Consider the following 23830-nt stretch of genomic DNA (forward strand, 5'->3'; position numbering starts at 1 on the left):
GATCAAGACCATCCCCATGGAAAAGAAATGCAAAAAAGCAAAATGGCTGTCTGAGGAGGCCTTACAAATAGCTGTGAAAAGAAGAGAAGTGAAAAGCAAAGAAGAAAAGGAAAGATATAAGTATCTGAATGCAGAGTTCCAAAGAATAGCAAGAAGAGATAAAGCCTTCCTCAGCGATCAGTGCAAAGAGATAGAGGAAAACAACAGAATGGGAAAGACTAGAGATCTCTTCAAGAAAATTAGAGATACCAAGGGAACATTTCATGCAAAGATGGGCTCGATAAAGGACAGAAATGGTCTGGACCTAACGGAAGCAGAAGATATTAAGAAGAGGTGGCAAGAATACACAGAAGAACTGTACAAAAACGATCTTCATGACCAAGATAATCACGATGGTGTGATCACTCACCTAGAGCCAAACATCCTGGAATGTGAAGTCAAGTGGCCCTTAGAAAGCATCACTATGAACAAAGCTAGTGGAGGTGATGGAATTCCAGCTGAGCTATTTCAAATCCTGAAAGATGATGCTGTGAAAGTGCTGCACTCAATACGCCAGCAAATTTGGAAAACTCAGCAGTGGCCACAAGACTGGAAAAGGTCAGTTTTCATGCCAATCCCAAAGAAAGGCAATGCCAAAGAATGCTCAAACTACCAAACAATTGCACTCATCTTACACGCTAGTAAAGTAATGCTCAAAATTCTCCAAGGCAGGCTTCAGCAATATGTGAACCGTGAACTTCCAGATGTTCAAGCTGGTTTTAGAAAAGGCAGAGGAACCAGAGATCAAATTGCCAACATCCACTAGATCATCGAAAAAGCAAGAGAGTTCCAGAAAAACATGTATTTCTGCTTTATTGACTATGCCAAAGCCTTTGACTGTGTGGATCACAATAAACTGGAAAATTCTGAAAGAGATGGGAATACCAGACCAGCTGACCTGCCTCTTCAGAAACCTATATGCAGGTCAGGAAGCAACAGTTAGAGCTGGACGTGGAATAACAGACTGGTTCCAAATAGGAAAAGGAGTATGTCAAGGCTGTATATTGTCACCCTGCTTATTTAACTTCTATGCAGAGTACATCATGAGAAATGCTGGACTGGATGAAGCACAAGCTGAAATCAAGATTGCCAGGAGAAATATCAATAACCTCATATATGCAGATGACACCATACTTATGACAGAAAGCAAAGAGAAACTAAAGAGCCTCTTGATGAAAGTGAGAGAGGAGAGTGAAAAAGTTGGCTTAAAGCTCAACATTCAGAAAACAAAGATCATGGCATCTGGTCCCATCACTTCATGGGAAATAGATGGGGAAACAGTGGAAATAGTGTCAGACTTTATTTTTTAGGGCTCCAAAATCACTGCAGATGGTGGTTGCAGCCATGAAATTAAAAAATGCTTACTCCTGGGAAGAAAGTTATGACCAACCTAGATAGCATATTGAAAAGCAGAGACATTACTTTGCCAACAAAGGTCCATCTAGTCAAGGCTATGGTTTTTCCAGTGGTCATGTGTGGTTGTGAGAGTTGGACTGTGAAGAAAGCTGAGCGCCAAAGAATTGATGCTTTTGAAGTGTGGTGTTAGAGAAGACTCTTGAGAGTCCCTTGGACTGCAAGAAGATCCAACCAGTCCATTCTGAAGGGGATCAACCCTGGGATTTCTTTGGAAGGAATGATGCTAAGGCTGAAGCTCCAGTACTTTGGCCATCTCATGCGAAGAGTTGACTCAATGGAAAAGATTCTGATGCTGGGAGGGATTGGGGGCAGGAGGAGAAGGGGATGACAGAGGATGAAATGGCTGGATGGCATCACGGACTCGATGGACGTGAGTCTGAGTGAGCTCCGCAAGTTGGTGATGGACAGGGAGGCCTGGCGTGCTGCGATTCATGGGGTCTCAAAGAGTTGGACACGACTGAGCAACTAAACTGAACTGAACCCTGGAAAAGATATTGAGTTTTTGTTATTTCTGATATCAGAAGCCTAAATGATCAACTGCCATTTCATATCAGAGGAACATTTCTTTTTCTTGTGGTTGCAGTCTGAGTGCTATCAACATACAGCTCTTTCCTAAGTACAAAGTAAATCCTGAGAAATGCTAGAGTTCTCTCCTTTCTTAGGTGGTCATGGCCATCAGAGAGCCTACTTTTCCTACAACATCAGGAAAGCATCATGGTTGTGGTGGTGGTAATGGTGATGATGACAATGAAGATGATAAGACAGCAACTCTAGTTTTTCAAATTTTGTGCCTGGCATTGTGTTAAAGGCTTTTTTTTTTTTACACAGTGGAAGTAGATTCTATTATATGCCACTTTACAGATGAGGAAATGAACAAGGATTAGTTAGAAATAAGAAATTCCAATAAATATTTGTTGAATGAATAAGTGGGAAATCACCTATATGATTGAAAGTCTATAATCTACGGCTTGGCAATCTGATGAATGTTGAGGTATAGAACAAGGATTGGCAAACTTTTTCTATAAGGGGCAAATAGTAAATATCTTAGACTTTGCAGACCATCTAGTCTCTATTGCATTTATTCAGCTCTGCTGTTATAGCACCAAAGCATCCATAGATATGTACCAGATGAGCATGGCTGTGTTCCAATAAAACTTTATCTATGAAAACAGGAAGCAGGATCATCCAGCTGGCAGGCTGTAGTTTACCAGCCCCATTCGAGTTTTTTTTTTTTTTTCTTCTCCCTTTCTATAAAGAGTATCTATGATGGGGCCATTTTAACATAGCTTGTTTCTGACAGCAGTCAGGATATGGCAGACTGGATGTGGAATTTTTTCTTTTGAGAAAAGAAGTAAGAGGGTTCTTACAGATTATTTTTTCCTAAACAATTTATCAAAATAAAATTGTAGGAAACAGAGGAGGATTTCTTTATATTTTAGAAGAGCCAAGAGCATAAGATACAATTAAAGGATATCTCTTATTGTATTGAAAATATGATCTTATTTATAGATATTTTAGAATAATGCTGTCACAGCTAGAAGGTCATTTGGCCCATATATTTCAGATAATGATACTGGAAGCCAAAGGAAGAAGAAGTTGTTCCATATCATTTATCTAGTTAGAGACAGGCCTTTTCCATTTAGTTCATGCTTAATACTTTTCAGGAATACTATATTCAACTGGCAAGTGTTTATTGACTTTCCTCCTCTTGTTAAACTACTGTTTTGGTATTTAAGGAGGCAGGAGACTGTCTCAAAGAGTTCACATTAGCCTTGGTAGAAGGGAAGATTATACATATAAAAGCCTAACAAACAGTAGCAAACAATATCAGATTCTGAACAATTAAGGCCAACAGTGTTCTAAAAATTCAAGGGAGGCATCAAACTCTAGGGGCTGAGGTGATCAAGAAAGCATAATAGATTAATTTCAGCTTGAAAAATGGATTTGGGTCTGATACAGAAAGGGACATGTGAAGCTGAATCCTGTGTGGGGAGAATGTTCTGAGCAAAGGTGTGAGAGACAGGGTATGCAAGACTTGTTTAGAAACAGTTTGGCCCAGATGGAAGCTCTCTGTTGGGGAGCACTAGGAGTTGAGGCTGGGAAATTAAGTTGGTACAAAAATAGAGGGGCTTGAATATTGGGGAATTATTAAAAACATTTTGAGCAGAGAGAGAATGCTTTCAGTTCTGGACTCTGGAAAGGTAATCTGACAGCAGTGTGCAGGATAGGTTTAAGGTATAAGACCTGAAAAGAAATCCAGTGTTGCATTCCTAAATTCACAAGACTCCAAAGAGCAAAGGGATTGTGTCCTCTGGAATGCAAAAGGGACTACTTGTGGTCATCTATTATTATGTGAAACAAGGGATCTGACTCATTTATGCATCCACCAAGCACTGATGTTTATGCTACATTAGATTGGCAGGTTTATTCATAAAATTCTTAGAAGCCAGAGTCTTATGTTTCTGTAATCACAGCTAGAAGCTGGAGATTGTCTCCTGCTTTCTTTTTAATCTCCTTGGGAACTAGTTTGTTGTTCTCTATGGTGAATTGTTAGTAAATATCTTCGTCTCAGAGGTCCCTGCCAAAGAGAGCAAGGGTTAAGCATGATAGGAGCAAAGAAGGTGGACATAGCCAAGAGGTAAGGTAAAAATGAAGAGCAGATGGAGGTATATTTTTCCTTCATTCCTGTTGATCTCAGGGCCTTGAGTAAATGCTGGGGCAGATTTTCAAGCACTTTTTGAATACCAGAAGACAGTGCTTCCTATCTTTCTTTTCAAACTGAATTTCCAAAGGTGGGAGTTACAGAGCCAGAAGCCTCTTGTTTTCAAGTTTTCTTACTTTTATATGTACTGGTTGTAGGAGAAAAGGACAGGATGGAATGTACATCCCATCTGTTTTCCCACTGTCCAATAGAGGATGAAGTATTTGCTTGACTGCAAATAATGTTCTCTTCTGTTGGGCCTTGGGCATATTTGGTCCTAGAAAATGAGATAGTGAAAGACACTTGAAGTAGGAGTTCTGCTTAGCCTATGGTCAGGTACAGAGACATTCTCCCTCTGTCATCAAGTAGTACTGATAACTTTATTCCAGTGGGCCCAAATTCATCCTGCCTCAGTGGATTTGGAGAAGGCACAGCATCCATCAAGCACCTTTTCCATCTATCGAGTTGATGTATTACTGACTTGGAGAGGCAGTATAGGTAGTGGAAAAGAATGTTGAATGTTACTGATAGAGCATGGTACTAGGAATTCAAGTCCAGAGAATTTGGAATTTAATCTTGAGAGAGAAAAGCTGTATGACCTTGAGCAAATCACTTTGCTTCTCTAAGCCTCAATTTCCCCAGCTGAGTTTGGCTTAGTGGTTCTTTAATGGCCCTTCCCCAGCTCTTAAATTCCTGTTTTGTTTCTGAAAGACATGTGTTTTTAATAATTTGTAAGTAAACGTGTTTGTGCCAAATATTTAATAAGAAAATCATGTGGCTTTTCTCCAATGTTAGTTGTTTTCTTTTGAATACTAGTCGAGGTTTTTTACTGGAAGGATAATGAAAATATTAAAACAAGCTTCTAAACGACGTCTTTTGAAAATGGAATAAAATATTCACACATTCATCTTGGGAAAAGACAGGAACTTAAGTCAAAACCTCAAGGATCATGGCCACATCTCTATTTCTGGGACTACAGATGATGAGAAATGGGTTCACATTCTTGATTATTTTGCTGATGGTGTGGAAAGTCTTGAAATATGTGCTGTTTATCTGCATTAGGAGCCCCACTGCTACTAACCAGCTGAAACCCCTAAAGTACTCTAAACTTTCTAGTGGGTAAAAGCTATGCTGCCAATTTCTGATCTTTTCAGGGCTCCTGCAGTACAAATCAGGTAGCTACTCAGCTTTCTTTATGGCTGGTTTAGGATTTAGCTTTCTTAGGTATGCTAAGTCTGTTACCACTATCCTTCTTTACAGCTTCCAAAATTTTGTTGCTTTCCTCTCCTGGTCTTTTTGCTTAAGTTTGTAGAGAAAGAGCAAATTAGCCAAGATAGCAGTGGTCAGGTGCTCTCACCCCACGTTCTCTTAAGCTCTCACCCTATGTTTTGTAAATAATGACTTTGCATGGTTACTAACAACTGAGATCCTTTGTAGCACTGCGTGCACCTGTCAGGCCCTTGAGGCTGTGTCTGCTGGGTCAGCCACAAGAGAATATAGCATGTCTGCTGCTGCGCCAGCCCAGAGAATAAACATGTCTGCAGTTCCTACAGCTCCTCAAAGTTTCCTCTAGCTTCCTCGCTGGCGCCTTGCCTACCCTGGGTTCAGTGAACAGTGAGACAGTTGGCGTAGTCGGCAGGATACACAGCAGGTAGAGGAGCCTGAGGCTCCAGTGGATGGAGGAAGCCAGTGGCCATGGTCCTGTCAGCATGGGCCCCAGTGGAAGATTGGGAGGCAGTGGACAGATCACCATATCGCATTGAGAAGGTGTTGCAGGTGATAAGTTCCCATTTGCCAGACAAGGTGGCACAGACTACCACTAGCACAATGGGTGGATTTCCTGACTGCCCTGAAGGCTATGCAGAGATGCTTGGAAGAACTAGAGCAGTATATATTGGAATGAGAGCAAGAATTTCGTGGCCTTAAAGAACCCAGTGTTTCTGACAGTGAGACAGAATTGTATCTTTTCAGACTACAGGTCCAGGCCCCCACTTGTTAGTAAGGCTTGTCATGCGTCAGAAGGATGGGGCCAAGAAGGTGAAGCCCCAGGAGGCCTTGGGCACCAAGGAGGCCAAAGAGAAGAGGAACAGCACCAACTCTGCAGCCAGGGTGAAGTCCAGAAAGGTGAGCAAGGAGCAACCCCACTGTAGAGAAAGAAGAAAGGAAAAAGGGAAAGCAAAACCACAGTGGCAAGTTTAGAGCTGGATCAGGTCCTGCTGAACCCACCTCCGTGGAGCACCAAGGAAACCACTGAGCCTGCAGACAGCTTCACAGGATGGCAAGTGAAGTTCAGAAAATACAATGAGGACCTGGACTTCAAGGTGGTGGATGATGACTGGGAAACCATCACCATGCTTGGCATCAGCTGGACATCCACCCTGTCAGCTTCTATACTGGTCTGGCAGGTGGAGGAGCCTTCAGAAGATGACAGCCATTTTATAGGCGGCATGCAAGTTGCCATTTTGAACAATATCCTGTCCACCCTTTTGGTTCCTTAATTGCCACCTCAGTAGTGGCAGACTTGGGAGAAGTAGTGGAATGGTGGCAGGCGAAGGGGATTAAAAGTGTGAAGACCCTGAAGAGGGGTGGCCAACTGGTAAAAGCCCCATCCGGGTTCACAGATGCAAATATGGGCTGATTTGCTGGCAGCAGGAGTTGACATAAAATTGATAAACAGCCCAGTGCTCTGCTCCTAGAGCTATGGAGGCAACTGAGATCGGAACAGCAGTTTACCAAGTTTGGGAAACACCGACATTAAGAGATACGGGTGGTTCAGCTAGAAGATTACATGGCATCCAAGGATGTTCCTTCAGATGCTCTTTTCCACTTTGAAATACTGTAAAGGCTGTGTGCTTACCTTTGGAAATTGGATGGCTCCCTGTGGAGAGGTATACTATAAAGGCTGTGTTCTATGATTGCTACTAACCTCTGATGCTCTTGCAGATTTGGAGCAGTGTGCACCAGAGGTTATAAAGTATACAGAATTACGTGGATGGGCTGTGAAAACTGCAAAAATCTGCTCTTTGAAGAGGTGGGCCTGGTGCCTGTACAGGGTTTTGTGGGTCCTTAATAAAAACCCCGCAATTTCAGGATGCTGCTATTTCACAAGGACAGACAGTGGACTAGACTTGGCCATGGAAGATAAAGGCACTCCACATGTGGTGGGTGGCTCTTCTAACCCCATGAGGACAAGGACTGCAATATGAGTTCCAGGTGATACCTGGAGTTGGGTCTTGCCTGGCAAATCCCATGGACGGAGGAGCCTGGTAGGCTGCAGTCCATGGGGTCGCTAGGAGTCGGACATGACTGAGCGACTTCACTTTCACTTTTCACTTTCATGCATTGGAGAAGGAAATGGCAACCCACTCCAGTGTTCTTGCGTGGACAATCCCAGGGACGGGGGAGCCTGGTGAGCTGCCATCTCTGGGGTCGCACAGAGTTGGACATGACTGAATCAACTTAGCAGCAGCAGCAGGGATGTAACTGTTTGCTGTTGTAGCATCTACTGCTGTTGTAGAATGTGGGTTCAAAGGTCAGTGTTACTAAGCCAAGGAAATATCGCAGAAGATGGACTGAGCCTGGACTGTGATGTGAGAGACCCTGAAGGGGTAGAATATAGAGAAAGAGCAAATTAGTCAATATGGCGGTGGTCAGGCCCTCTCGCCCCCATGTCCTCTTGCTCTTACCCCACATTTTGTGAATAATGACTTTGCACAGTTATGTAACAGCTGAGATCATTTGTAGCACTGCACATGTGCATCATGACCTATATAAGCACCACCTGAAAAGCCCTTGTGCCTGTGCCTGCTGGGTCCACCATGAGAGAATATAGCATGTCTTGTTATTGTGCCATCCTGGAGAGAATAAACATATCTGCAGTTCCTATGCCTCCTAGAGTTCTCTTCCAGCTTCCCCACTCATGCTTTGCCTGCCGTGAGTTCAGTGAACAGCAAGACAGGGGTTATGCCTTCAAAAACAAAAGTTACCAAAAAACTGTTTACTGTGACTTCCCTGGCAGTCCAGTGGTTAAGACTTCATGCTGCATTAGCAGGGGCGACAGGTTTGATTCCAGGTCAGGAACTGAGATCTCGAAAGCTTCAAGACTCCCCGCCCCTTCCCCCACAAAAAAAAAAGCTTACACAAAGCGATGGATAACTGAGAAGAGAATTGAGCATAGGAGAATCCTGGGATAATCAGTGTGCTATAGTCTGAGCCCCAAGGATCATGTTCTACATCTTTTAAAATATATATATTTATTTGGCTGTTTGAGACTCTCTAGTTAAGATGTGCAGGCTTAGTTTCTCAGTGGCATGCATCAAGAAATCTATTTTTTTAAACGATATTTCAAAGCAGTTAGTGTTCTACAAAACAGATGATTCACTCTAATCATATGGCTTGCCAGGGAAATACAAAGGGGTAACTTTTTTAAACTGAAATTGCCAAATGCATTGTGAGGCTCTGATTCAGACAGACTAGCTATAAAAAGGGAAATCTGGATTTGGATTGGATATTAGATGTTATGAAGTTGTTGATAATTTTATTATGTGTAGTGATATAATGATTGTATTCCATAGTCCTTATCATTTGGAAATATGTACTACACATACTGGAATATTTACAGTAAGATGATTTTGTGTCCGGAATATGCTTTTAAAAACTATATTAGTTTGCTATTAACAAATCACTATAAACTGGGTGGCCTAGAACAACAGAAGTTTATTGTCTTCACAATTCTTGAGGCTAGAAATCCAAAATCAGGATATTTTCAGCAATGGTTCCTCCTGAGGTTTATGAAGGAAAATCTGTTCCACCCTTCTATCTTCTGGAAACCTCCGGCATTGTTGGCTTGTAGATGGCATTCTCCTCATGTCTTCATATTGTCTTCCCTCTGCATATCTGTCTCTGTGTTCAGGTTTCCCCTTTATTAAGGTACTAGTCCTATTGGATTAGGGCTCCTCTAATGACCTAACCTTAACATGATCATCTACAGATGTCATATTTCCAATTAAGATCATATTCGAAGGTATTGTGTGTTATCTTTTGGGGGGGACACAATTTAACCCATAATAAATACTGCAGCAAAAAGTTTTGAAAATTAGAAAATGTTGATAATTGAAACTATTTGGGCACATAGGAATTTATTATGTTTTTCTCTTATTTTATGTGTTTGAAAATTTCCATAATTAAAATTTAAGAAATGTGTATGTGAAACAGATTAAATTGATATTTGTATACTCATGTTCATAGCAGCATCATTCACAATAACCAAAAGGTGGAAGCAATTCAAGTATCTATAGACAGATGAATCGGTAAAGAAAATGTGGTACACACATACAATGAAATATTATTCAGAGTTCAAAAGGAAGAAAATTTTGACACATGCTTCAACATTAACTGTAAAAACATTATGCTAATGAAATAAGCCAGTCACAAGAACAAATATGATTCTTCTTATATGAGGTTCCTGGAGAAGGCAATGGCACCCCACTCCAGTACTCTTGCCTGGAGAATCCCATGGACGGAGGAGCCTGGTGGGCTGCAGTCTGTGGGGTCTCAGAGTCGGACACAACTGAGCGACTTCACTTTCACTTTTCACTTTCGTGCATTGGAGAGGGAAATGGCAACCCACTTCAGTGTTCTTGCCTGGAGAATCCTGGGGATGGGGGAGCCTGGTGGGCTGCCATCTATGGGGTCGCACAGAGTCGGACACGACTGAAGTGACTTAGCAGTAGAGTAGACAGAATCATAAAGACAAAGTAGAATGGTGGTTGCAAGGAGCTCACAGGAAGAAGGGAATGGGGAGTTAGTGTTTAATGGATACAGAGTTTCAATTGGGGAAGATGTAAAAGTATTGGAGATGGATGTTGGTTACAGTTGTACTGCAAAGTGAATATGATTAATCCCACAGAACTATATACTTGAAAATGGTTAAAATAGTAAATTGTACAAACCAGCTAAGGACTTTCTTGAAGATACTTTAAAAGCCATCTATCTTTGCAGTTAAACAGTAAATGCTTATCCTTGCATCTTTCCCAGTATTTATTTCATTTATACATTCCTCATTTATACTAAAATTATATTAATAATTATAGTTACTACCTGTTGGCTTTTTTTTCCCTTGCTTTAAAAACTGGTATTCCTGTTTTTAAGATCATAAAAAGATGCTTGCTTTACCTTAAATTTTAAACACTCTAAATTTGAATTCTAAATTATATAACTTACTATTTTAAAAATTAGTTTATAAAAATAATCCTGATGGCTTATATTGTCCTAGAAATATTATAACTATTTCTAAATGTCTTATCATTTCTATTACTGATTTCTTTATTTTGTACAAATCAAAAACATCTTCTTGGCCCAGAGCAATCAACCAGTTACCCAGATTTACTGGTGCCTCTTTGAGGTTTTTTGGTTTTGTTTATTTTGTTTTATTTTAAAATATCAATTCTTATTTCTAATGCCATTTAAAAACAATTAAATGGGGAAAAATAAAATAAGAAAACACCTTTTGGGCAACTTAAATGGCATTAAATCCTGGTCCCAAGATTTGCATTCAATACAAATTTCATGTGAAAGAAAAAAATATCTGAATTGCCCATCTCTGTTCCTTTATTGTATTTCAAGTTTGTAGCTAAATCTCTAGTGTTGAGTGTACCAGCTAAATTTTTGGAAATTTTTTTTAATGGAAGAATTTTTGTTTCTTTGTTTTACCTACTTTATATGATCAGAGTAAAAAGCTGAAAAAATTATAAACTGTAAAATGCTATTTGAATATTATTGCCATATGAGGTAGGGATCGGTAAGAATTTAGAAGATGATTACTCAAACTTTTAAGTTATTCCTTCCCCAGGTATATGATACAACTTGACTTTAGCTATAAATATGAGATATATAATTCATAAGGTAGTTGCAAGGATGGAATAATTTAAGTAGAATATGTTGAATGAGTCAAGGAATTCACAAACCAAGGAACTGAACAAGAGAGTTCAGCTTTCCAAATTGATTAGATCAAGGGAGAGAATTATCATAGTGTGAACTTCAAATCAAACCCGGGCACCACAAGGTAAGTAACCATATTTGCAAAATTCTGTTTCCTGAAGAATTTCTTAGAACTCAAGAATTTCAGGAAGTGAGAATTGGGACGTAACTTTCTTCTTCATCTTCATTGTATACAGTAATTGGCTTTTGGGGGGTGTGTGTGTTATAGATGTGAGATCTGAAATCCGACTTTTCTCTTGCTCTTTTGGAAGCATTTTGTTCCCCCTTCTTCCCGAAAGAGTGGAAGCCCAGGGTGGTGTGTATGTGTTCTGTTGGTCAGTTGTGTATGATTCTTTGTGACCCCATGGACCCTATGGACTGTAGCCCACCAGATTCCCGTCCATGGGATTTTCTTGACAAGAATACTGGAGTGAGTTGCCATGTCCTCCTTCAGGGGATCTTCCCCACCCAGGGATTGAATGTGTGTCCCCTTTGGCTCCTGCATTGCAGGCAGATTCTTTATCACTGTGCCACCTGGGAAATTACTTCTAAGTTATCTAGCTCCTATGAGAATAATTTTAATTTAGACTATAAGCACTCAAAGGAGAGTAACACAGAGTAGAAGATAACAACCAGGCAGCTACAACTGGAACTGCTATTCTTCCACCCTACTCCTCCCCTCCTCTCCTTCAACTATCTTTTATTTTATTAAATAAAATGACTTTGAACATGAAACATGGCATTTCTTCAGGCTGAAACCAAAGTTAGTAGACTAAGTAGGAACTAGTGTATGTTCAGTCTCAGTTGTGTCCAACTCTGTGCGACTCCATGGATTCTAGCCTGCTGGGCTCCTCTGTCCATGGGACTTTCCAGGCAAGACTGCTGGAGTGGGTTGCCATTCCTTCTCCAGGGGATCTTCCTGATCCAGGGATCAAACCCACATCTTTTGCATTGGCAGACAGATTCTTTACCACTGAGCCACCAGGGAAGCGAATAAATAGCAACTAGGCAAATGCCTTGCTGTTGCTGCTGCGTCGCTTCAGTCGTGTCCGACTCTGTGCAACCGCATAGACGGCAGCTCACTAGGCTCCTCTGTCCCTGGGGTTCTCCAGGCAAGAATACTGGAGTGGGTTGCCATTTCCTTCTCCAATGCATGAAAGTGAAAAGTGAAAGTGAAATCGTTCAGTCATGTCTGACTCTTAGCGACCCCATGGACTGCAGCCTACCAGGCTCCTTTGTCCATGGGATTTTCCAGGCAAGAGTACTGGAGTAGGTGCTTAATTTGACCTAATTTATTTGTGTGTTTGTCTGTTCAGCCACTATCAAACATTCATTCTGTGTGAGAGCCAATGCTAAGTACTAAGACTATAAAAATAAATCTTGGAACTTTCCTGGTAGTCCAGTGGTTAAGAATCCACCTTGCAATGCAGGGGACTCAAGTTGGATCCCTAGTCAGAAAACTAAGATCCCACGTACCAGGGAGCAGTTAAGCCCGTGCACCACAGCTACTGAGCCAGCATAGTGCAGCCTGCCTGGCTGTTCAAGAGTTCATGCGTCACAACAAAAGCTCCTGTGTGCTACAGTTAAGACCCAATGCAGCCAAATAAATATTTTAAAAAATAAATCTCTGCCCTCAGTTAACTTTTAGTTTAGTGGGAAAGAGCATAAGTAAGTAGGCTGTTACTTTGCTCTAAGCTAAGTTATCTGGTAGAAGTGGGCACCAAGTGTTGTAGGAACACAAACTTGCATCCTCAGGGAAGATTTCCTAAAAAAGTAAACCTGAGGAAACTCCTGATGAATAATTAAGAGTAGGGAGTTAGAGAGTATTCATAAAATTTTACTTCATCTTCTATGAACATGGAGTAATATATATCAAATACTAGAGGAAAGCATGGCTTAAGTATGACCTGCAGGAAGTGAGGAGTTGGAGTAGAAGCAAGAAAATGTTAGTTACAAGAATTGTGGGTAGGAGTTTGTAGTAAAATAGGAGATGACTTGTCAATGATTTGGTGGCTTACCAGTTTTGGTTTCATGTCTTTGGAAGCCTAAAGACCTCATAACATGTGAAATAGGGCTTCCATAAAGAGACAGCCTTTTCTGTGGCAGCATCAGAGCTGATAATCACCTTCTTGGTCTCCCCAAAGTGAGGTGTAGGCAGCATGACTCTGACCCTCAGAAACTTTCTAACGCATACTACCTAATAATAGAATGGAACTCATGTGACCCTCTTCTCTCTCTTTTTGCAGGCACCCAAGAATACGTTTCCACACAGGCCTTGTGGACGCCCACCTCTACTGCTTGAAAAAATACGTTGTGGACTTCCTAATGGAAAATAAGTAAGAAGGAGGGAGATTGAGTCAAACTCACAGGACTTAAGCTACCCTGTGACTTAGTTAACAGTTTTAAACCTTGATAATAACCAGTTATATAAATAACTAGTTTGTATAAATAACAGTCTATTATAGAAGTGAAATTATGTTATCAGCATACTGTTATTTCATCTGTACCAGCTTATATTTTGAGGGCCTGTGCTATGATAACCGGCAAATTACTTTTATAAAACTAATATTCACGTATGAAGCATCTTTCAACACAGCTTCAGGCTCTTCCTTCTTTCTGCAAGGGTGAGCTCACCAGCTGTCGTGCTATTTGTCTCCAAGAGGATGTCCTTTCCCTGGGCAATTGTCCCATAGATGGGCCCTCTTAGCAAAGGGCCAGACACTTACCCAAGAGAAGGAAAGAAAGAAAAGCAAATTTTCCTCCAATTTTGTAAAAGAAGTCCACCTCTCTGAGTAAAGTTTTATGAATTTCATGAATTAAGAAATTTGGTACTTTCTGTAGTTTTGCTTTGATAATAGAACTGTGGGCCTTAAACACTTGCCAGAGACTGTCTGGGAGATCACAGGATGTGCGTGGGTTTCCAGAGAGAAAACTTCCATTTGTGGTTGATCTCAAGGATTTTTTCGTACATAATTTTATTTATGTATTAATTTATCTATTTTTTTACTGTGATGGATCTTCTTTGCCGCACGGGCTTTCTATAGTTGCAGAGAATGGGGTCTGCTCTCTAGTTGTGATGTACAGGCTTGTCATTGCAATGGCTTCTCTTGTTGCGGAGCACAGGCTCTAGCGTGAACAAGCTTCAGTAGTTGTGGTGTACTGGCTGTAGAGCACAGGCTCAGTAGCTGTGGCATATGGGCTTAGTTGGTCTGCTGCAGGTGAGGTCTTCCCAGATCAGGAGTGGAACCCGTGTCTCCTGCATTGGCAAGTGGATTCTTTACCCACTGAGCCACCGTGGAAGCCTAACCTCAAGGATTTTGATAGGCAATGCAACTAGAGTCCTCAGAAGAACAGGTAGGAAAAGATTTAATAACTACCTGGTTAAGAAGAGGAACAGCCAGTCTTCCTTGATGGCTTCTGGATAAGTTTCTACCTTGCATAGTACTGGTAACTGGAAAGCAGTCAGGCTGGTACAACATCATTAAGTTCCCTCAGACGAGCTGGGGAAGGGAATCTGAGAACCTGAGTTTAAGTGCTAAGCATGCTGTTGACTGGTAGACTTGGATATATACAAGAATATTGAGGGGAAGGGAAATTGTCCCTCCATGCCCAATATAATATTTTTTTGCAGCATCCTAACCCTTACCACCTATAACTCCTCCTAACCCACTACAGAAACCCCATGTAGAACCAGTGGTAAAACAAATTATTTGGGCTCCTGGAAAGCTTTCCCAGGTATTGTTGTTTCTCTGTTTTCTCTCACCAGGACAGTATTGCCCTGCTCCCTTCTGACTTATTCTATTTTTTCATTCAATCAGCACATATTTATTAAGCTCCTGTTACGAGGCAGGCATTGTGCTAAATCAGCTGTGGGATCCATGGTGAATAAGCAGATAGGGGCTCTGCCCTTACAGAATTAGAGTTATCAGAACCCATTTTCCAGTTACCAGTGTCTGGGCTATCCATGTGTTAAAAGTGGAGTTAATTCTTTGCCATGAAAGGGTTTATTTTTTTAATCTCAAGTGAAAATGAATCACTGTCAAACAGGTCCTGGCCTTGACATGCTGAGAGATGATACAGTAATGGTAGAGACCTTTTTTTTTTTTTTTTAATTATTTCCTATGGAAAATTTCACATAGATAAAAAAGTAGAGAAAGTGATACAGTTAACTCCCATGTACCCCTCATACAGCTTCAGTTCAGTTCAGTCGTTCAGTCACGTCCACCTCTTTGCGACCCCATGGACTGCAGCACTCTAGGCTTCCCTGTCCATCACCAACTCCCAGACCTTGCTCAAACTCATGTCCATTGAGTCTGTGATTCCATCCAGCTGTCTCGACCTCTGTCATCCCCTTCTCCTCCTGCCTTCAGTCTTTCCTAGCATCAGGGTCTTTTCATATCAGTCAGTTCTCTGCATCAGGTGGCCAAAGTATTGGAGTTTCAGCTTCGGCATCAGTCCTTCCAATGAATATTCAGGACTGATTTCCTTTAGGATTGACTGGTTTGATCACCTTGCAGTCCAAAAGACTCTCGAGAGTATTCTTCAGCGCTCAGCTTTCTTTACAATCCAACTCTCACATCCATACATGACTACTGGAAAAACCATAGCTTTGACTAGACAGACCTTTGTCGCAAAATAATGTGTCTGCTTTTTAATATGCTGTCTAGGTTTGTCACAGCTTTTCTTCCAAGGAGCAAGCGTCTTTTAATTTCATGGCTGCAGTCACCATCTGCAGTGATTTTGGAGCCCAAAAAAATAAAGTCTCTCACTGTTTCCACTGTTTCCCCATCTATTTGTCATGAAGCTGGATTTTGAAAAGGCATAGGAACCAGCAATCAAATTGCCAACATCCGTTGAATCATAGAAAAAGCAAGAGAGTTCCAGAAAAGCATCTACCTTTGCTTTATTGACTATGCCAAAGCCTTTGACTGGGGACCAGATGCCATGATCTTATTTTTTTGAATGTTGGGTTTTGAGACAACTTTTTCACACTCCTCTTTCACTTTCATCAAGAGGCTCTTTAGTTCTTCTTCTCTTTCTCCCATAAGGGTAGTGTCATCTGCATATCTGAGGTTATTGATATTTCTCCTGGCAAGCTTGATTCCAGCTTGTGCTTCATCCAACCTGGCATTTTGCATGTAAGTACACATGATGTACTCTGCATATAAGTTAAATAAGCAGGGTAACAATATACAGCCTTCTTACTCCTTTCCCAATTTGGAACCAGTCTGTTGTTCCATGTCTGGTTCTAACTGTTGCTTTTTGACCTGCATAAAGATTTCTGAGGAGGCAGGTCAGGTGGTTTTGGCATTCCCATCTCTTTAAGAATTTTCCACAGTTTGTTGTGATCCACAGAGTCAAAGGCTTTGGCGTAGTCAATAAAGCAGAAGTAGATGTTTTTCTGGAACTCTCTTGCTTCTTCTATGATCCAACAGATGTTGACAGTTTGATCTCTGGTTCCTCTGCCTTTTCAAGATCCAACTGGAACATTTGGAAGTTCACAGTTCACATACTGTTGAAGCCTGGCTTGGAGAATTTTGAGCAAGCCCTCATACAACATCAGTAATCACCAATTCATGGCTAATCTTAGTTTATATTTGCTACCACCAATCTTGCCACTGTCACACCAGATTATTTTAAAGCAAATCATTGTAACTTCATCTGTTATTATTTCAGTTGTAATTATGTATAAATATTTCAGTATCCTTAAACAATACCTCAGTACTACTCTTGCACTTAAAAAAAAAATAATCTAACAGCATTACCTTAATACTACCGAATGGGATTTTAGCTTTTGGTATCTGAATATGCAGTCGTTTTGCAACAAAGCCAGCCTCGTCCTGGCTGCTGCAGCTCCTTTGTAGCTCACTTGACCCCCACTGGTTAGCAGGTCTCCCACCTGGCAAGTGTACTGTGGTGGTATGTACCTGGAGGACCAGCCTCAATTTGGTGATTCTATGGCTCCTGGCCAGAAGCTCCACCAAATGGGACTTTCCCAGAGCTTGCTGTAACAGAGGAGGATACGGAGCCTCATCTCAAACCACCTCCCCGTCTCAAGGTCTTAAAGACCTTTATATCTTTCTTCTCCCCATCTACTGCATTACCTCTCAGACTTGGTGAGATTAAAGGAGGCATTTATAGTAATCTGGTTATGAAAATGACTCCTTTAGAGATAGATGGGGAAAAAGAAACCAGGAGATATGCTTCAAAAAAGGACTGTTTTAGCAATCCTTTCTCTCACCTATGAAAATTACCATTCGGCCCTGTAAATTTTAATTGTCTATTAATACACATTCATGTCTCCCACACAAATTCCTTGAGATTAGATTCCTACCTGGATTGATAAGGCATTTAATATATGCTTGATGAATGGAAGAAAAGGAGATACTGTGACAGTTTAGACAGCAGAAGTAATTAGATACATCAGTAGTTGAAGAAGATGAGTATTTCTGCAGTTGAGTAGAAAAGGGAAGGCTGTGGAAAGAAGAAAACCTGTACAGTCTTTGACAAAAGAAGCTTAAACTGAGCTGTGAGACCCTGGACAGGTGTCTGCCTTTTTGTACCTCACTTTCCTCAGCTGGAAATTGGAACCGATGGTACCTGACACATAATGGTGACTGTGAAAACTGCCTGTGAAGAGCTTAGAGTAGTACTTGGTACACAGTGAAGACTCGTCATTGATCACCTATGTTGCTGGATGCTAAAGATGAGACAATATAGTTTCTGCCTTCAGGTTGGTCACAGTTTAGAGAGAGGCAGGCAGGTTAAATTATTACAATAAATGTGCTAAGTAGTACGAGAGTATAGTTGAGTAGTATAATAGTGAGCTAGAAGCACAAGGGAATTTGGGAAGGGTGATGGAAGTGCTTTATATCTTGATTTGGAGTAGTGATTGCAGTAGTATATATTTGACAAAACGTATTGAACTGTGCGTTTTAAATAAAAGTGAAGTCTTAGTTTCTCAGTCATTTCCGACTCTTTGCAACTTCATGGACTGTAGCCCACCAGGCTTCTCTGTCCTTGGAATTCTCCAGGCGAGACTATTAGAGTGGGTAGCCATTCCCTTCTCCAGGGGATCTTCCTGACCCAGGGATCGAACCCGGGTCTCCTGCATTGCCGGCATATTCTTTACCATCTGAGGCACCAGGGAACTCTTAAATAGGTACATTTTATTATATGTAATTTACAATATATATATATATATTTTTAAGTTTAAAAAATGAATTGGACTTACAATTTTTAAAAAATTCAAAACAATAGACATTTAATAAATACCTAAATATATTCCAATTGCTATGTTGGGGGGTGAGGATACCAAGATGAATACAGTTTTACAGACCATTATCTCTGTAACCTGGAGAAAATTATGAAACAAGAGAGAAAAAAATGAGTCAGAGATCCCCAGTCTTAATAAATGTGAAAAGGGCACTTCAGGCAGCAGGAGTGTCATGACAGCTATGCTTTAGAAAGATTCTCCATCAGTAATGGGAGGGAGAGACTGAACAGTTATTGGGCTGAGCTTAATAAGGTAATGTCGTTCAATATTGATTTTTAGCTAACAGTCTGTCGTTTCCCAGCTGGCTTAATATAGCATTCTCCTTGCTAGGCTTCTGCCTCCAGCCTATCCTCTTTTAATTTATCCTTCACAAAACTACCAGGGACTTTTCTAAATTGCAAATCTGACTGGATCATATCTAGTTGACAAGCATCACCACGTCCAACATTTACCAGTTGAAGTAATGCATGGGCCCAGGAAGTAGTGCCTGGGGTAATAAAGATGTGGCAGGAGTTGCCTTAGGGATGCCACTGTTTGACTTGGATGCCGATGTCGTGCTGAATGTCTGCTAGTCTGCATGTGCATTAAGGCACTTAGCTTCATTAATATGTGATCTTGAGTTATTTTTAACTCAAGCTTTCTAAGTATCAAATAAATCTTAGAAGCCATTAAAAAAAAAAAAAGAGGATTGATAAGTTTGACTAATACCACTTTTTAAAGTTCTGTGTTGTGGGGGAGGGGGGAATCCAGTAAACATAAAAATAAAGGGGGGCTTCCCGAGGGGCTCAGTGGTAAAGAATCTGCCTGCAATGCAGGTGATGTGAATTTGATCCCTGGATTGGAAAGATCCCCTGGAGAAGGAGAAGGAAATGGCAACCCAGTCCAATATTCTTGCCTGGAAAATCCCATGGACAGAGGAGCTTGGCGGTCTACAGTCCATGGAGTCACAAAAGAGTTGGACACACACGACTTAGCAACTAAACAAGAACACAAAAGTAAACAACAAATACCAAGCTATCCCAAACACTAGTTTCTATACATTACAAAGAGCACTTAAAATCAATAAGGAAAAGACAAATGACTCAGTAGAAAAATGGATAAAAGCTGTAAGTAGTGGGTTCATGGAAAAAGCTTGTATACATCAAAAGATGCCTACTCTCATAAATAAAAATACATGTTAAACAGTTTTAAAATACTATCCTTATTGTATGACAGAGATTTTTAAATTTTGTGATGACGCTAACAAGGCTGTGGGGAAATTCTCTTATACTTTTCTACATAAACTTTTTGTAGGGTAGTTGATGATACCTATCTGAACTTACAACTATATACTCCCTGCCTAAGCAGTTCCTCTTCAAAGACTATCCCACAGAAATATTTACTTAAAAGTATGGAAATATTCATTGTAAAATGTTCTTTGCAGCATTGTTCATAACAGGGAAAAGTTGTAACAGTTTAAACAGGGTAATTAATTATATTATTGTGCAACTGTTAAAAAGAATGAAGTATGACTATGTGGTGATGTGGAAAGATTTCCAAGATACTTTTACTTTAAAAAAAAAAAAAGCAAATTGCAGTATTAGTGTATATTTTCAGTGTAATGTAATTCAATTCTTTGCTCTAAATAAATAAAAAGATATACAAAAATATGTTTTAGAAGGTCTTTTTATCCATTTCTGAATGTAGTTTGACAGATGGATATTCCAAAGATTATCTGAAATTTTTAATTCAAAAATGTGTTGGATTTTATGGCCAGAGCAGAGCTTAGACTGAGTATTATCATTGTGATGTCTCTTGAGGCTGAGTGGTAAGCTAAAAGTTTCTTCTCTTTTACAAAGTTATCTGATCTAAGCTTAAGGAAGCTGGCCATTTTGGAACTTTTTGTGTGGCTTAGCAACAGTTGCTCCAAAAGGAGACTGGCCATGTAAAGCACTCAAGCAGTATGTTGGCTGTCGGAGCTGAAGCCTTGGAAGACAGAAGGTTTATACCAGAATTAGTCCTGGTTTCCTTTAACACAGAAACCCGGGGAAAGAATTGTCTTTCTTTTCCTTTTCCTGACCTGTTAGACCTGCGAGCCATTTTAAGAGATGTAGAGGAGATTAATCTTTGGAAAAGGAAGAATTAAAACTGAATACTTCCTTTCTGTTCAGAAGAACCCAAAATTATAATCAGCCTCTTCTAGTGTTAAAACCCAGTCTGTCAGTACAGGACATACAACCTTAGGGTTTGGCCTTCAGAGCACCATCCATGTACCAGGCACTGTTGTGGGTACTTTTCACACTTCAGTTCATTCACTCCTTAAAACTGTTCTCTCATTTGGTATTAATTTCATATTACAGAAGAGGAAAATGAAGCTTCAAATAATTTGCTCAATGTCATACAGTCAGGGCCGTAATAAAATCAGCCACTGTTGATGAATTGATTGCTAGCAACGTCCACCTCATATCTCAGATGTCTCTCTGTTCCAGACACACACACATGTGCAATATGTATACCTGGAAGGATAAGAGAGCAGTCACAGCTTCCTGGTCTTAGCTAAACAGAGATGCAGGGGAGTAAGGATGGGCTCCACAAACTGAAGTCAGGAATTGGGAATAGGCAAGTGTGCTACATGGTCAGAATCAGGGTGATAGTTAAAGCCACATGGAAGATAATGTGATAGACTGCCTAGAAAAGCCATGAGTCACATAGGAAAGCAGAGAAGAGATAAACAGATGAGGGACCATGTAGAGCCATGGGAGATGGACAGGAACCTTGATTTCTTACTGTTCAGTTCATGTATCCATATGAACTTATCTGTACTTGTTTTCTTATCCTTAGATGTGCTAGAGATTGTATGAGGTATCTTTTACTTAAACAACCAAATAAAACTAAGGTAAGAACTTGTGGTTTATATAATCTTCTAACCAGAGCTGTTATATGGTAGCTGTGTACTGATATCTGAATATGTAGATGCTACCAAAATTAAACCAGGGTAGTCTTCTCTGGACTTCTTGGTTACAGTCATCTTGATCTCTGGGACTTCTTTGCTGTTGAGAAAGGGACAAAGTCCTAGCAGCACATTGACTTTTGTTGTTGTTTCGTTTTGTTTTTTTGATGGTGATTTTCATTTATTTATTTATTTAGACTGCACTGGGTCTTCATTGCAGCACACGGGCTTTTTCTAGCTATGGAGCACGGGCTCTGGAGCCCATGGGCTTCAGTAGTAATGCTTAACCGGTATGCTTGCCTTCTTTCTTCTCTGACAACATTCTTAAATATCCATTAAAACTCACCTAGATATTACTCCTCTAGGAAGTTTTTTCTCAAATTTTTTTCTCTTCACTTCCACTTAGAATAGGTACCCTTGCTTTGTGCTACCATAGTAGTCTGTGCTTATCTCCATTAGGCATGAAATCATTCTCTCTTCTGATCTTGTATAATCTTCAGTTATCACATGCACCCTATTAAATTGGATTTGTATGTCTTTTTTTCTACTTTTTTAAACTCCTTGAAGACAGAAACCAATTCTGATTCATCTTGTGACACATAGTAGATGCTCCATAAATAAAGGCAGCCAGATCGTCAACTTCATACTGAAACCTCTAAGTGCTGTTTCAGGGGGCCTCCGAGAAGCTCCAGTCCTTAATGTCTCAGCGCAGAAAGAATTCAACAAGATTCAAAGTGATATATAAGAAGTGATTTGTTAGTAGGATGCTTTTGAGGCTTACAGGCTGGTGGGCAAGGGGGCCGAGAACTTAGTGGGCTACAGTTTTATAATCAAAGAAAAATTAGAGAAGGGCAAAAAAACACCTCTTCCTCATTCTTTTTATAATCTTTTTTTTAATTGGAGGATAATCGCTTTATAATATTGTATTGATTTCTGCCATACATCAACCTGAATCAACCATAGGTTTACACACATCCCCTCTCTCATTTTTTAATTTATTTATTTTTAATTAAAGGATAATTGCTTTACAATATTGTGTTGGTTTCTGCTGTACATCAGCATCAATCAGCCATAGATATACACACGTCCCCTCTCTCTTAAACCTCCCTTCTGCCTCCCATCCCATCTCACCCGTCTAGGTTGTCACAGAGCATGAAGTTTGAACTCGCTGTGTCATACAGCGAATTCCCACTGGCTATCCATTTTACATATGGTAAAGTCTGTTTTTACCAGGACTTCCCTGGTGGCTCAGATGGAAAAGTGTCTGCCTACAATGCAGGAGACCTGGGTTCAATCCCTGGGTCGGGAAGATCTCCTAGAGAAGGAAATGGCAGCCCACTGCAGTATTCTTGCCTGGAAAATCCCACGGACAGAGGAGCCTACGGGGCTACAGTCCATGGGGTCGCAAAGAGTTGGACACGACTCAGCACCTTCACTTTCACTTCACTAAAGTATGTTTCAGTGCTACTCTCCCAATTCGTCTTACCCTCTCCTTCCCCAACTGTGTCCACAAGTTTGTTCTGTGTGTCTGCATCTCCATTGGTGCTCTGCAAACAGGTTCATCAGTACCATCCTTCTAGATTCCATATATATGCATTAATATACAATATTTGTTTTTCTCTTTCTGACTTACTTCACTGTGTTTAATAGTCTCTAGGTTCATCCACCTCATTATTCCTCATTCTTGAGTAGATGTCACACTTCCATCATCAGCTCCTCCTCCAGGTTGGGCAGGGGAGTTTTCTTGTCCCTACTTGATCAAGCCAGGACTGTTATGGCACTCTGGAAAAATTATTTCAGGTCTTAGTACAATGAGGATCTTTCACTTTGAAATGTCACCTTTCTATATTGTTTTTTGTGTGTGCAGAGAGCATGTCCTAAATTTTACTGAGCTCACTGGGTAGGATGTGGGTCTCATGCCATGATTCTTCAGTGTGGTGTGTCTCATGCTTCTGTTCCATGGTTTTGTTGCAAAGTGGGCTTGCTTGGTTTTGTAGTTAGGCAAACCTGCTTTCTTGAGTGATCATTAATTTACAGGGGTCTCCCATACTTTTTTCTTCACTTACACTCCCCTACTGGGATTAACTATTTAATTACCAACTTTGTCCCTTTACTCTGTCCCTATCAATATGAGGGCATGGATATACTTGTTTTACTTGACTGTTACATCCCTACAGTCTAAAATATGTCTGACACATTTGGGGTACTCAGTGAATAAATTCAAAGGAATAAAATATTCATTGACTTGTCCTAAAGATGATGCTGTGAAAGTGCTGCACTCAATATGCCAGCAAATTTGGAAAACTCAGCAGTGGCCACAGGACTGGAAAAGGTCAGTTTTCATTCCAATCCCAAAGAAAGGCAATGCCAAAGAATGCTCAAACTACCGCACAATTGCACTCATCTCACATGCTAGTAAGGTAATGCTCAAAATTCTCCAAGCCAGGCTTCAGCAATACGTGAACCATGAACTTCCAGATGTTCAAGCTGG

At 40.5% G+C, this 23830-nt stretch overlaps 1 protein-coding gene across 2 annotated transcripts in view; it reads left to right on the top strand.

Annotated features, from left to right (window-relative positions):
• EIF2B3 (eukaryotic translation initiation factor 2B subunit gamma) overlaps positions 1-23830 on the top strand; it is a 118009-nt gene that overhangs the window by 61270 nt on the left and 32909 nt on the right. For both annotated transcript variants that reach the window (XM_040231322.1, XM_040231323.1), the window contains exon 6: positions 13381-13470. In XM_040231322.1, coding sequence (XP_040087256.1) covers positions 13381-13470 — 90 coding nt within the window. The remainder of the gene's footprint in view (positions 1-13380; positions 13471-23830) is intronic.

This window comes from Oryx dammah, unplaced genomic scaffold, assembly GCF_014754425.2.
Source record: "Oryx dammah isolate SB20612 unplaced genomic scaffold, SCBI_Odam_1.1 HiC_scaffold_28, whole genome shotgun sequence".
NCBI lineage: Eukaryota > Metazoa > Chordata > Mammalia > Artiodactyla > Bovidae > Oryx > Oryx dammah.